The sequence below is a fragment of the Sesamum indicum genome, linkage group LG13, assembly GCF_000512975.1.
Source record: "Sesamum indicum cultivar Zhongzhi No. 13 linkage group LG13, S_indicum_v1.0, whole genome shotgun sequence".
Taxonomy (NCBI): domain Eukaryota; kingdom Viridiplantae; phylum Streptophyta; class Magnoliopsida; order Lamiales; family Pedaliaceae; genus Sesamum; species Sesamum indicum.
This window is the reverse complement of record NC_026157.1, coordinates 3,243,059-3,258,390: the sequence shown is the minus strand read 5'-3', so window position 1 is coordinate 3,258,390 and position 15,332 is coordinate 3,243,059. Positions and strand designations below refer to the sequence as shown.

At 34.9% G+C, this 15,332-nt stretch overlaps 4 protein-coding genes and 1 non-coding gene across 6 annotated transcripts; 3 read left to right on the top strand and 2 right to left on the bottom strand.

Moving 5' to 3' along the window:
* On the top strand, nucleotides 572-644 carry TRNAK-CUU. Its single transcript has one exon. It is a non-coding gene; the product is annotated as a tRNA-Lys (tRNA).
* LOC110013062 (probable calcium-binding protein CML31) lies at nucleotides 3,436-4,229 on the top strand. Its single transcript, XM_020698629.1, has one exon. The coding sequence runs from the start codon at nucleotides 3,579-3,581 to the stop codon at nucleotides 4,005-4,007; it is 429 nt and encodes a 142-aa protein (XP_020554288.1). The 5' UTR covers nucleotides 3,436-3,578; the 3' UTR covers nucleotides 4,008-4,229.
* On the top strand, nucleotides 6,021-6,784 carry LOC105176261 (putative calcium-binding protein CML23). Its single transcript, XM_020698628.1, has one exon. It carries the CDS (start codon nucleotides 6,179-6,181, stop codon nucleotides 6,605-6,607), a length of 429 nt encoding a protein of 142 aa, XP_020554287.1. The 5' UTR covers nucleotides 6,021-6,178; the 3' UTR covers nucleotides 6,608-6,784.
* Nucleotides 6,928-10,523, bottom strand: LOC105176260 (protein LYK2). Its single transcript, XM_011099001.2, has one exon. The coding sequence runs from the start codon at nucleotides 9,995-9,997 to the stop codon at nucleotides 7,973-7,975; it is 2,025 nt and encodes a 674-aa protein (XP_011097303.1). The 5' UTR covers nucleotides 9,998-10,523; the 3' UTR covers nucleotides 6,928-7,972.
* LOC105176259 (ribulose-phosphate 3-epimerase, cytoplasmic isoform) lies at nucleotides 11,772-14,633 on the bottom strand. 2 transcript variants are annotated; one of them, XM_011098999.2, is made up of 8 exons: nucleotides 14,368-14,633; nucleotides 13,498-13,502; nucleotides 13,288-13,350; nucleotides 13,073-13,179; nucleotides 12,754-12,851; nucleotides 12,570-12,662; nucleotides 12,451-12,492; nucleotides 11,772-12,091 (listed from the first exon to the last, which is right to left on the bottom strand). In XM_011098999.2, exons 1-8 carry the CDS (start codon nucleotides 14,479-14,481, stop codon nucleotides 11,930-11,932), a joined length of 684 nt encoding a protein of 227 aa, XP_011097301.1. In that variant the 5' UTR covers nucleotides 14,482-14,633; the 3' UTR covers nucleotides 11,772-11,929. The 2 variants fall into 2 exon arrangements, with proteins under 2 accessions (XP_011097301.1, XP_020554253.1); XM_020698594.1 differs by lacking the exon at nucleotides 12,451-12,492.

The window sequence follows — 15,332 nt, the reverse complement described above, 5'->3', positions numbered from 1 at the left end:
ACCAAAATATTTGGTTTGGTTCGACAAAAATCAAACGTATTTTGATTCAGTTGGTTTTTGTACCGAATTAACTGAAAATAATAATTAAGTATGTATTAAATATAAGATTATTATTTTTTATTACAAATACTTATACTAAGATATTTAATATTTATTTTTTCATATTTGAATTATATATATATATATATTAATTTATTAGATTCGATTAACCTACATAAAAAATTAATACCAAATTGAATAATCAAAATCTAAAAAAAAAAATTGAATTGAAATTTTGATTTAGTCGATTTTTGGTTAGTTAACTGAAAATTGCACCTCTAGTAGATGGATTGATTAATAATAATCAATTAAATTGAAAAAAAGAAATAGATTTATTTTTTGGGTCCAAATTAAGTACAAAGACTTGAGGTATTGATGGGTATAAACCCAAGCCAGACCTAATTTATATTTTCTTAATGGGTCTGAATTTAGATATAAAGATATCTATTGAATTTGAGAAGGATCTTATCATATCGATTTCATCACGTCAGACAAATACATATAGAAAAACAGATGCTAAACTCAACAAGGGGCCCGTCTAGCTCAGTCGGTAGAGCGCAAGGCTCTTAACCTTGTGGTCGTGGGTTCGAGCCCCACGGTGGGCGATTAGCGTATAATTGTCTTTTTATATTTTAACCACCTATAACAATTTGCAACTCAAACAGGCTAGCTGAGAGCCTACTACATTTTGGTCTATGCTTTACTTTTTGGTGTTTTTCAAGAAGCGAATTTAGTTCATACTTATGATCATCCAAATGGATTGGTCGGGTCTTAATTGTGTAGGCATGTGATTATTATATGTGTAGGCACTCAGAACTCAAGTATTGTATGCTACTTGAAACGTATTACTGCTGATCCTATTTCTAAAGAGATAGCATTGCCTTCAGTCACCAACTCTCGAAAAAAAGAGGAAAATTGGAAGATTATATTATCTTTTAAGTTGGGATACAAACTACAAGCAAGACAGTAAAATTGTCAACTCACGCAAATTTGACTCCCTCTCTCTCTCTCTCTCAGTCGTACGTTGGAGTTGCGGACGGAATGTAAAACCCTAGCTCCAAGATTATATATGAGGCATGAGGATGGGGTAGTTTGGGAAACTCTCATATTAGGTCAAGGAGCGTATGTGGGCTTTTAATAATTAACAAATGGCATGTAATGATGTGATTTTTGGTAAAGGTATGAGATTCCACCGCCAACAAATTGGGGAATTCGGATTGTGTCTGAGAAGAAGACATATGTTATTGAGCGATTTGGGAAGTATGTGAAGACATTGACTTCTGAGGTACATGTATTAATCCCGCTTGTTGATAGAATTGCTTACCAAGGATAATGTCAGCATTCAAATTGATGGAGTCCCCGATGCTTATTTTTTGTTTTTTTATTTTTTGCATGCTTGTTTATGAGCTTGAATTTATATAAAACATATATATAATTAGTATTTTATTTTTTTTCTTTCTCCCCCTCCCACAAAGTAATTGTGAGCAATAAATATTTTAATTTTAAGAACACTATTATTTAACATAATTTAATTAAATATATTTTTTTTAAAAAAATTGAGCCACATAAACTCAAAATATTCTTTTCCTTAATATATAAACTTATATATGATACACTTATTTTATATTATTTTTCTTAATTAACTGACTTATTAATATTTATATGTGACAGTAATTAGAATTGAAGAAAGAAAGTAAACATATAAATAAAGGATTTCAATATTGAGAATGTTTTTTGACACTGAAACTTGGTTATTAAAAATGAACACCTACCTCATATTTATATATTTGATTTTCATAAGTGGACGGTGAGCATTAGTCTCTGCAACATCTCTCACAACAACATTTTTAAATACCATAAAACCTTCTACAATTGTAGACAAAATTTCATTTTTAGTTCTATGGGATCAGAGGTTCAATAGTTTTAGTCTTTTATTTTAGAAAATTTTAAAAATAATTTCAAATTAAAAAAAATTGATATATTTTGCACTTTGCTTTATGAGATTTTGATCAAAATGGTCCCCAATTTGAGAGAAATTACCTATTTAGTCATCTGCTTTAAGAGATTTAAAAAACTCATAATCGTGCTGACTTATTATTGATTTATTATGGGTTAAAAAAATCTTATTATGGCCAGATTACTGTTATATATGTTCATACATAAATGTATGTGATGAGGTATATCATTACCGTTATAAGATTATTTTAGTCACAAAATATTTATCTAACCTACAATAAGTCAGTAATAAGTAAATCGATGATAAATATACATTTTTTTTTAATTCTTTTGTTAATTTCAACAAAATTTAGAGAATTTTGACTTATAACAGATGATACTAAATATAATTTTTAAAATCACATAAAATTTTCGTATAATTACTTTAAACCTAAAGAAGGAGAGGTACTTGTCCCAAAATTTAGTTAACAGATATAGAACATCACAGCTACAGATGACAAGCAATTAAGCACCTTATAATCAAATTTTAATAATAATAAGTAAATATAATAAGCCGGGAATTGGTATATATATATATACATATATATGCATGTGACTTAAGGAGGAATTATGTAATTAGGATACTCATTCTTATCCTTTTCGCATTATCATTATCATCACCACTCTTTTCCAAATCTCACATATATTCCAATTTTACGTTTCCACTGTTACGTGAGAACGCTGTTTTATTAAATTTATATGTAAACAAATTAAAATTGGTTTTTTTTTTTTTTATTAATATTACATGTGCAAATATAATAAGCTCTCAAACACCCCAAAGCTAACAACCCAAGTTACGCTTTCTTTTTATTTATGTAATCAAATAATGTAAATTAATTATGGCAAGTCCATAATTAATATCAAATTTATTATTGATTCCTATGTGCCCCTATACACCTAATTTTTTCTATAAGTATATATTAATTAATTACCCTTTCGATCATCTCAAATATGTCAGCAACATGTGTGTGCGGTGTTGTACCTTTGACCTTTATTTAGTAGTTATGATATTTGTCATGACCGTTCCATCACTTTTGTTTCTATTATTTCTCCTATAATTATTTATTTATTTTTTTCCCCTCTCTCTACGTACGGAGTTTGACATCTTTATATTTTTTTACATTTAATTATAAATATATGGGTTTATTCATTTGATTAATGTCCACCAAATAGTAATAACTATTTTTCTGTACAATTTAGCTGTACTTAATAATAGCATTCCACATGCCATAAAGAAAAAGAAAAACTAAAAAAGTTGCGTGTTGTTTCAAAGTCTTAGCCGTAGGAAAGCCGTAGTACACCCCAACCGAATACCGGTCAGCGCCAAAACCACTAATCCGCGTTATCCGTCCCTCTGTCCTTGCAATGACAACTATATATATATACCTAATTAAACCACCTCCTTTCATTCTCACTTCATCACTTACTCAAATATTGTTTGTCATCCCTTCAATTTGCCTTCAAACCTTATATATATATATATATATTGTCTGTTTGTTTCTACTACGCACTACTACTGTGCAATTGTTTTTCATTGTAATTGAATGGAGAAATACGAGCAATACCAGAGAGTTTTCAACCACTTTGATTTCAACGGAGACGGCAGAATATGTCCGGCGGAGCTACGTCAGTGCGTGGGCTCAATTGGCGGGGAGATGACGGCGGAGGAGGCGGAGGCGGCGGTGGTGATTATGGACTCGGACGGGGATGGGTTGTTGTGCTTGGAGGATTTCGTGAGAATAGTGGAAGGAGCTGGAGAGGAAGAGAAGGCGGGGGACTTGAAAGCGGCGTTCAAAATGTATGAAATGGAGGGAAGCGGGTGCATTACGGCGAAGAGCTTGAGGAGAATGCTGAGTAGATTGGGAGAGCGGAGGAGCGTGGAGGAGTGTCGGAGTATGATAGCTCGCTTTGATATCAACGGGGATGGGGTTCTAAATTTCGATGAGTTTAAGGCCATGATGTCTCCCTCCTAATTCATGATCATGATCCATCATGAATTTTATTTAATTTTTTTCCCCTTTTAACGAGGGATAATTCCCAATCTGAGTTAGAATTTCTGTTTCAGGAGTCTCTCATCATCATATTTGTGTAATGAATTCTATATATTCTTGTATCATGTATACACACCTTCATATATATGTACATACAACTGCTGTTGCTGCTGAGAGTATAAGACATTCTTTGTAATTGTGCTATATACATATATATATATATAACTGATCTGCTGTTGATTTCATATATATTAGTATCTGATGAAATTATATGAAAAGTTATATGAGAATAGTAATAAGTAGGTAGTAATTTAATAATACAGATTCATTAATTTGTCAAGCTATTTAATATATGGAGTAACACATATGTGTATGTATCTTTAGGCGGTGGGGAAGAATCGGCATCGCGTTTGCATCTTCCGTGGAGCTACCCAGCTTCATCAACTTTAATTGGAAACCGACATTCAGAAGTCTTGATTAGCCCCTCTCTCTCTCTCTCTATATATATATATATATCCACACCAGCTAGTGTGTGGGAATGCAGGAGGAGAAGTCTGTGTTGGGCTTGGATTCTCTAATAATTACTAGAGAATGATTTCCAGAAGTTTCCAGAAAAGATTCTGCATAATTACAGAAAACGTACGATAATCCATAAACATATAATGTAATAAAAATGAGTTCGATGTAGAAATGCGATGATGAGATGAGATGGGGGTCCGAAGCCATTGGTCCGCCGCAGTTTAAAGTAGTCATATGTATGTATATCGTGTTTATTTGTTTTGTTGTAGACTTGGAATTGTTTTGTTCTTTCTGTACATATAACCGCACATAGATTGGCTCAGACTCGGTATTTCTAATGTGGGACACGTGTTTTTATTTTTTAGGGCGAAAGCCAAAAGCGCTGCTATATGGGCAATGACTTCGTCTAAATAACCTCATCGTAAGAATATACAATAAATTATAATGAATTTTCGTAAGTACGATAAATTATAATGAATTTTGTTGATGGTTGATATAAATATTTTTTTATTATTTAAAAAATTATAAATGTATTCTTTTTTTTAAAGTTGTCTAATAATTAATCTAATTTGTTAATTTTTATTAAGTTCCCACCCCCTTTTTGGTGACGAACTAACAAAAATGTCATTGTGGATTATGAATTATAATTTTTCTTAATTTTTTAATTTTTTTAAAAAAAAATTATAGACTAAGTGGATAATTTTATTTACAATTTTTCAAAAATATTTTATCCACCTTGTTAGATTTTTTTATATTTTTATATATTTTTTTAAAAAAAAAACAACAAGCACAAAGTTGATAATTTCATATATCTATCCAAATATTACATAATTTTATCAAAGAGCGGAAGCAGGGACGTTGAGACCCCCCAATGTTTGTTCTAGAGGTGGATATGCGGAACCTATTGCACCAAGAAGGGACGTGTTTCCCTAAGAAGACTCGTTGTCACCTCCATTGTCCGAGGTAGTCATTTCTCACATCTCTAGTTCAAATGTTTTCGTAGACAACACCAATGATGCATATCAAAGTTCAATGGCAGCACAATAATCGATTAATCTTTACAAAATCATAGGATCCAAGGAGGACTGACTTGTAAAATAGGAGTTAGCACTTTAATGTTTAAATTAGTAATTTATTTGATTAAATGAATAAATGAAAAACTCAAAAATTGTATGCTAACAATCATACCTCTTTTTCTATTAGCCCTAATTATGAATTAATTTTCTCTCATTGCTTACAGAGGTTGACGTCACCTTTGAACGTGTTATTTCAAAGTCTTAGGCGTAGCGAAGCCGTATATGCAGAGTCAGACTAATAATTGGTACAGTTGAGGTGCGTAGAAGGGTTGTTTCGCGGCTCATTCCTGTCATTCTGGAACCCATTATCATTACTGCCAATATGGGTCAAACCACAAAACCAAACCACCCTCTAATCCGTGTCCCCTTCCTTCTCCTAACAACTATATATACCTAAACGCAATCACCTCCTTTCATAAATTCCTCGAGAATTCTTTCACATCCCTTCAGTTTTCCTTAAATATTTATATCTCAGTTTCCAACTTTTCTATATTGTCTGTTTGTTTCTCATACGTACGCACGTACACCTGTTGTCTAAGTGCTTTTCACTGTAATTGAATGGAGAAATACGAGCAATACCAGAGAGTTTTCAACCACTTTGATTTCAACGGAGACGGCAAAATATGTCCGGCGGAGCTACGTCAGTGTGTGGGCTCAATAGGCGGGGAGATGACGGCGGAGGAGGCGGAGGCGGCGGTGGTGATTATGGACTCGGACGGGGATGGGTTGTTGTGTTTGGAGGATTTCGTGAGAATAGTAGAAGGAGCTGGAGAGGAAGAGAAGGCGGGGGACTTGAAAGCGGCGTTCAAAATGTATGAAATGGAAGGAAGCGGGTGCATTACGGCGAAGAGCTTGAGGAGAATGCTGAGTAGATTGGGAGAGCGGAGGAGCGTGGAGGAGTGTCGGAATATGATAGCTCGCTTTGATATCAACGGGGATGGGGTTCTAAATTTCGATGAGTTTAAGGCCATGATGTCTCCCTCCTAATTCATGATCATGATCCATCATGAATTTTATTTAATTTTTTTCCCCTTTTAACGAGGGATAATTCCCAATCTGAGTTAGAATTTCTGTTTCAGGAGTCTCTCATCATCATATTTGTGTAATTAATTCATGACTAATCATTCTATATATTCATGTATATACAACTGTTGTTGCTGCTGAGAGTACAAGACATTCTTTGTTTATGGGCTATTGTGCAATATATATATATATATAACTTATCTATTGCTGGTTTCATATATATTATGAAACTCAATCGCTTGAAAAATATAATTGAGAATAGTAAGCGTGGAAAAATAACTGGGTACGTACTAATTATTTAATATTTGGAATAAGAGATGATATCATGTATGTTATTAACTTTTATAATAATTTTGAATTAATGATGTTATTATTATTATGGTGGTGGTGATGATGAAGAGGTAAGTTGAAGTGTTTAATGGAGATGCGGGCATTGCATCTTCCATAGATCATCAACCGATATTCAGAAGTCTTAATTAGCCTATATATAAATATGAGGTAGAGTGTGTGGGAACATATAGAGGGCAGGAGAGGGAAGGAAAAGTCTTATTTTGTTGGTCTTGGGATTCTGTAATAAATACTAGAGAATTTTGTCCGGAAAGAAAAGCTTCTGGAGCTTACAAAAATCCAACAAAACCAATTCCATGAAAATTGAATTAATAATACAAAAATGAGTGGTCCTCGACGTGGGAGATGAGATTGAGATTGAGATTGAGATGTGCATAAATGATGTGGATGCATTGCTGTGGGTGTGGGGTGTGTAAGCCCAAGTTGTCTAACCGACCACACATTGGTTCAGACTCTGTGTTAATTCCAACGTTTTCTATAAACGCGAGTAGCGTGGTGATGTGGGTAATGACGATTTCATCTAACCTCATCATCATAAGACAGACAGAGACAGACAGGGATGACAAATACACACCCACGACCCACCCTCCTTTTTCCCCCACTTCCCACAATTACTACTTCACTAATTTATTAGTTGACTTTTCTTTTCCCTTAATTCTTCTTTGCAAAATCTTTGATGCCTTCCCAGCAATTTTGACTCTAGAAATTTGGTTTAAAGGGTTAAATGTTGTATAGGTTACGACCAACCCATCACAACCTCATCTTTCCTTTTTACCGATCAATTATTAATAAGCCACCCTAACCAATATCCAAACAACATTTTCTTCATAACTGCTTCCTTATACCGTACCATCTGTACATAATACATCCCCACTCTCAGTCACACCACAAACACCAAAAACTTTTAAGTAAACATCTATAACTATATGATATCTTAACGTAAATAGCAACATCAAAATGCTGTTCTGATTACAATGAACTTCACATTTCTATTGCAGCTGCCTTCACAAGCGGTTTGCAAGAACTCTCACACACATTCAACTCTTCCCCTTCTCCCAATTCTTCCACCAATCTCAGCAACTTCTCAACTATTTCTCCAGCATTAGGCCTCAACGACGGATCATCCTCCACGCAAGATCTTGCAAGATTCGCCACCATCACTGCTCCATCGAACGAATAATTCTCCCCCAATGCACCATCTATCCATTCCCTCAATTCCTCTGCATCTTCTGATTGCAAAATCTGCTTGATTTCATCCGACAGCTTGATCAAACTTCCGTCTTCCTTGCCTTCTTCCCGTGTGATTGGAGGTTTTCCAGACAAAACCTCCAGTAAGACCACCCCGTAAGCAAAAACATCCACACTTGGAGAGATTATACCTTCACTGAGATACTCAGGTGCTAAGTATCCTTTGTTCCAGGCCGCTTGATATGATTCTTGATCCTCTGCTTCTTGTCCACTGCAGTTTGCCATACCGAAATTACCAACTTTTGCGCTGAAGTCTTCATCAAGAAATATGTTTCGGCTCTTTATGTTCCTGTGGACATAACTAGGATTCATGATGTGGTGCATGTGCTGTAAGGCTGTTGCCACATCTACACAGACTTTCACCCTCTGATTCCATGTCAAGAAACAATTGCAAGAAGCAATGAAATGGCTCTTGATTGCCAATCCACCGTGGATCCAGTCCTTCAAGGAACCGTTCTTCGCGTACTCAAGAACTATGTATGAATCAGGACTGTCTGTCAGGCAAGTTCCCAAGAGCCTGATTGTGTTGGGGTGACGGTGAATTCTATCCTGTAGAATCTCATAATCAATTTTTGAGATAACATCTGAAGGGACACGTTTTATGGCCAAGTTTTTCCCCTTGAGCCGGCCGTGAAATACAGAGCCCTCAATGAGGTTACTCAAACTGAAGTCCTCTGTGGCCTTCTGCAGCTCCTCAAATGTGTAGTTTTCGTCCCGCATCTTGTGGGGAGTGGTAGTAGCAGTAATCGGATCATCAAAATTGTATTGAGATCCCTCAAACGAGACTTTCTTATCACTCGTGGTTCTGATGCTCAAACTCAGTTGTTGAAGCTCCGAATCTCCATTCTTGATTGGATCTTCCTTCTTTCTCTTGCAATGAATAAAGAAAAAGGCTGCACCAATAGCTAAGCAAGCCAGAAGCCCGACTATGCCGATAGCTATGTAAACTCCAATCATCCACATTTTAGGCTTTCTCCTCTTATGTGAACCTCTAACTTTAATGCTGGCTGCTGGATATCCCAAATTGGGCTCCTGGGATTTTGCTGAAAGACCAAGAACAGGCTTGGCTTTTAACGGAATCAAAAGAGTTGAGAGTGGTACAAGGCTATTATTTGGCTTGAAAAGACCTGCTCTTGAGCATCTGCCATTAGCAGAAACTATACTTTCTTGACTAACATTGAACTTAACTGCCAATTCACTTAGTTTATCACCTTCTCTAACTGGATAAGACAGCAAAAACTTACTCAAATCATCTGTAGCTGGGCAAGCACACTTAAGAGGAACCAAAAGACTAATTCTTTCTCCAAGATTCCAGGGGGAAATACTCGGGTTTTTCTCCTGAATGGCCTTGCAAGTTGTTAAGCCCTCCAAAGACTCGGAAATCTCATAGAAGCTCTCTCCTGCAACAGTGGTTTTTCTCACTTGTGCTCCAAAAATCCCCCCACTGCTGCATTCACAATCAATTGGGATCAAAATAGGCTGCTCCGCAGACAAGATTTCGGTCTCACCCAAAAAGTCATTAGCTTTGGCAAGCTCGGAAGGACTAATGCCCAAGTAAGAGCTCAGATTCGAAAGAGACGAGTATCGAGGATTAGCCCGAAGAACAGCAAATGTCTTGCATTTTTGCTGAGACTTATTCCCACCACAAACATAGTCCAATGAAGATGCTGTGTCGCAGCTGAGCAGGTTTTGGGCAAGAACAGATACAATAACAAGATTGAAGAAGACAAAAGATGTAAGTTGGAGTTTATTGATCATAGTTGCAGTTCTGCAGTAACACTTACTCCCACATGAGGCCGACTGAAAAACTGTAGGAACTTTTTAAGGTGGTTGAATATTTTTGGATCTACAACAAGGTGGTGGTCTATATTATAATAAAGAGGGGATTCAGGGATGGACAGAATTCTTGGATTTAGCAGTAACTACAGTATTTTTTTCGCCCCAATTTGATTCCTTGCGGATTGGCAACCAAGCCCTTATCTTGTGCTTGATTCAAAGGGTGATTGAGGGGTGGGGTGGCTATTTATCCCGAGTAAAGATTTGTAGGTATGCAAAGTCATCATCATTGTTCTTTGAACTTGGAAGAAACTCCTTGGTTTCCACTACCAATCCCCTGCTTCAAAATTCAGCATGGATTGAAAGTTTTCATGCACTTTGACAAGGAATTTGAGATCTGTTTGTTCCCGTATCCACATCATGGTACTTGGGATATTGCGATCTATTGTACTTCCCCCATTACATTATCAAATAACAATTACAACACTAAAAAATGTTTTAGATAAATGTGACTATATTTTTCTATGGGCTGTGATCTAGAAGTACGTACCAAGGGTCAAAGCTCATATATATTTTAATAGCTTTTAGCAGAAAGGAGGAGGTAATTTTGTATTAATTCCAACCTTTTAAGGGGGGGAAAAAAGATGCTAACAGTCCGAAATTTTAATGATTTCACTAATTTTGAAGTAATTATTGTTAAATATTTTTTCCATTAGAATTGAAATATATGAAGGAACTTCAATGGTAATTACTACCTTCACGATTCCACATTGCATCACAAACATCCCATGAAGAAACTGCACATTAAATAAATCTCAAATTTTACATGATAAATAAATAGAAATGGGTATGTGAAGAGGTCTTTTCCTTGGAGAGGAGTAGGATGATGATATGAAGTGCAAAAGGATAAGAATATATATGAATATGCATTGACAAGAAGTGAATGCCTGGTAAAGCAGAGGCAATATTAAAGCAAAAGGAATAGTATTAGATAGATAGATAGGCCACAAACAATTCTCATTTCCACTTGATTGAAATATTTGCCTATCCCATCATATTTATACATATATAAATCAAGAGAATAATGATAATACATAGGTAAATTGTGGACTAGAGTACAAGAATCCACAAAAGTAAATGTCGACTCAACCAGCTTTAATCAGATAAGATGAAGAAGTTCTTGCTTGTGACCACAACATTAAACGATTTAATTAGGTATTTTCCTAAAAGCTAATATGTAATAATTTATACAATTATTTGCTTATGCCATGTCGTATAACACTCTCAGCGTTATGTTAATGGTTACTTTGTTTAATATCGTACGTGTACCCTGCAACTTATCTTAGGAATTCAGAAATATATCTCGAGTAGGTAAGAATGTTTTTAAGGTTGATTAAAAGATGATGCTGTACACGTAAACCACCGGTTTTCATTCATTTTCCCATCCTCGGACTCCTATTAAAATGAATACCAGAATAGAATATTGGCATTACAAATTTCCGAGGAGCTTTAATTGCCCCAAAAGCCCCACTCCTCTCCTAACTCTCGAAAAGGATTTTGAAAAGTGAAATCTGAAAAGCACTTCTCTCGGATCAAAGGGAATTGGGCACGTGATAGCACGTGCTTACCACTCTCATCTCATCTCATACCCCATCCCCTCATATTAATATTCTGACAGATTTATCACAATGAACCACCCTGTTTTACAACTGGGTATATCATCAGACATGGTCACCTGCATGTTTATAAGTTGAAATTTCTTTCTAAACTATGTTCCAAATCTTTATCTTCATGGATCACAAGCTTATAACTTATGCCAGCAACATAGATACAAGTATTATAAAAAATGCTGGATGTTATTAAATTACCATGCAACTCATAGCGTATACAACATTGCATGATGACGAAAATCAATTACTTTTTACAGCCTGCCTGGGTATCCTGGACGCTCTTGCGCAGCTGTGATATAACTTGAGCCGGATATGAAGCTCCGAACACAGAACTTCCAGCCACAATGCAGTTTGCTCCAGCTGATGAGGCCAGATCAACGGTTGAAGGTCCTAAACCACCGTCTACCTGCAAACAAATAAATGGTTCTCATTTGATATATGAAACTTTAAGGAGGAAAGTTGGAACTATCAACTCTCTCCTTATCCATTGCGAACCCATCCACGTCCACGACATATTTGAATCAACATAAACTGCATCAGATTCTAGACTCCTCATCACATTCAAATATTTGCGAATGCATCATACACAATATCTAACAGAACTTTCTGTTCCAATTAAGAAGTAAGCTAAGTCGAAATTTCTCTTCGAACTAATACTATGTTTTGGGTATGCTGATTAATCATCAATTACTAGGACAGTAACTGAACAAACCTAGAATGGAGATACAAATCATAAACTAGCTGAAAATGATGAGAGGAACTCACTTCTATATCAAGTGATGGATACTTCTTTCGTAGAGAACGTACCTGAAATGACATTTCAAAATAATAAGTTAAGCAAAATAAACAGAATAGATGCTGAAAGAGAGAGTTATCTTATGCACCTTATCCATCATTTCTGGCATAAACTTTTGCCCGCCAAATCCAGGTTGCACAGTCATAACAAGAACCATCTCCACGGGATCTTTAGCTTCAAGCTGTCGCCCATGAAATTTGAAAAAATTTCTTGAGTCTCACAATCATTAACTTATCCACTTTTAAGTGATAAATACGTTGTGAATACCGTACCAACGAATACACTTCTTCAATTGGGGTTTCAGGCTTTAAGGCAACACCAGGCCGCATGCCCTTTGACTTGATCCGGTGTATAAGTTCTTGCCAATTTTCTGTACATGTTTCATTTCATCATTATTCTCGTGCTCAAGGCAGAATCCAATTAGAACGACGTAAAAAACCCAATATTATGATGACGTCAAATTTTTCTATAATCTGATTTATTTGTTCTCGTTTTCATATTCTAGTGCAGAGTATGAGGGCAAGAAAAGATGTAAATGTAGTTAAAACATTTAAATGAAAGAAGAGAAATGTCCCAACAAGATAAGTCAACCTTTGGCAGCTTCCACGTGAAAAGTAAAGCCAGATGCCCCAGCTTTGCCTAATGGTTCAACATAATCTATTGGATTTGTGACCATTAGGTGGCAATCCAAATAAGCACTGCAAAAGTAAAATACTCGTGTTTGTTTTTAAACAAGAAGACCAGATATGCCATAAAGTTAGGAATTAGGACTTGAGTTTCTATTAGAGGAAAATGACGGGGTTTACTCTGTGTGCTTTCTCAGACTCTCAATAACTGGAGCACCAATAGTAAGGTTTGGCACAAAGTGACTGTAAATAAGGAAACAAGTCTAAGTACAAACGATCCAGAAATAATAGTTCTATGAACTAAAAGAGTAATGCACAACCAAAAACATTTTTCCCTGATTGGTTGCAATACGAGAGTACTATGATTCTTCAACCGAATAACCAACCTACCCGTCCTGCAACCAGACAGCTCATGTCGTATCAGCCGTCAAATCAATAAAGCAAGTTGTTTATTTTTACATAGTCATCAGTAACAAAGTACGACAGTTGAGATACAAACTGTATGGTACAAACCAATGCGACATGCAAATTCAAAAAGTTTGAGGAAGCAAGCAATCGTGATAGCAACAGATCCTAATATTTCTCTCATCTAAATTTTGTGTTGTATATCTTCTTGCTATATCTCTCAGATGTTCAAGCAGAAATGCTAGAAACTTCCAGAAAAAAGAATCGCTTTACCAGTTTCTACAGGGAATATAAAGTTTTTGCAGTGTTCTTAAGTAATAGAAATCCTTTTAGTTCAATAAACATTAGAAACAATCAACATCTCCGAATTTCCACCATTGGCATAAAACCAAAACGATACTCATAGTACGTCGCAGGATGCATACAATCTTACTCGGGAGCTGGACTCAATATAAAAATCTTGTATAGAAGAATTTTCAACGACTTTTCAATTCCTTGACATCAAAGATAATATCAACCAATTTTATCGACCTTCCAATTTCGAAAAAACAAAAACAAAAAATACTAGGATATATCATAGATATCGCTGGGCAGCGATAGGATTCCAAAATATATAAAACAGAGAATGAGCGGATGAAAGTATTCCGGGGAAGAAAGGTACCATTATGTCCATGTGCAGCCAATCGGCACCGACATCAAAGATAATATCAACCAATTTTATCGACCTTCCAATTTCGAAAAAACAAAAACAAAAAATACTAGGATATATCATAGATATCGCTGGGCAGCGATAGGATTCCAAAATATATAAAACAGAGAATGAGCGGATGAAAGTATTCCGGGGAAGAAAGGTACCATTATGTCCATGTGCAGCCAATCTGCGCCGTAGCGGAGCATCCGGTCCGCCTCGGCCGCCAAATTAGCAAAGTCCGATGAAAGCATAGATGGAGCAATTTTGGGCTTCACCATTCTCCGAGTCCTATCAATGCAGCAGCTCAGCGCAAAATTGAAAAGAGAAACATCAATTTTAATCAGTTTGATTGCGAATAGAAAAATTGTAAATTCATTGTATGAGGACCACTCCAGCTCCAGCAATCACTTTGCTGAATTGAGCACGCGATGAAGATGGGTGGATTGCCAAGTAATAATTTATTATTAGGGTTAAATACACCTTGCCCCCTAAATTATGTATAAACTACATTTACACCCCTGAAATATAAAACATAACAAAATAACTCCTTATGATATATATTAATTTTTTTTAAAGTAATATTACTATTTACACCCTTAAAATATCTCTATTACAATCATTCTCCTAAATATAATCTGAATTATAATAATTTTTTATTTAAAATAAACACTACTCAAACAATTTATAATTTTTATACACAATCTGTATAAACTCCATAAATTTACAATTCTTATATTTTTTAAACAACTGATAAAAGATTTAAATAACTTTTACATGTATTATTATATATGTTGAACTTTTTTTTAAAAATAAATTATCCATACAAATTTAAAATATTATATTAAACATATATACTGTAAAATATGCAAATTTATAATGTAATTAATATATAATATTCTATATTTTTTTAAGTAATGATTTTATATATTTTTATTATGTGGACATATGCATTATGTATTGACGCATATTTACGTGTTCTATTAAACATAATTTATTTACTTTGTAAAATATATTTGCCCATATTGAGCTTGTAATAATTTATAAAAAATTATAAATTATAAATATTATTTTTAGAATAAAATATGAGTAAAATTTTGAATCATTAAAAATAGTTTGGGGGAGATGTTTT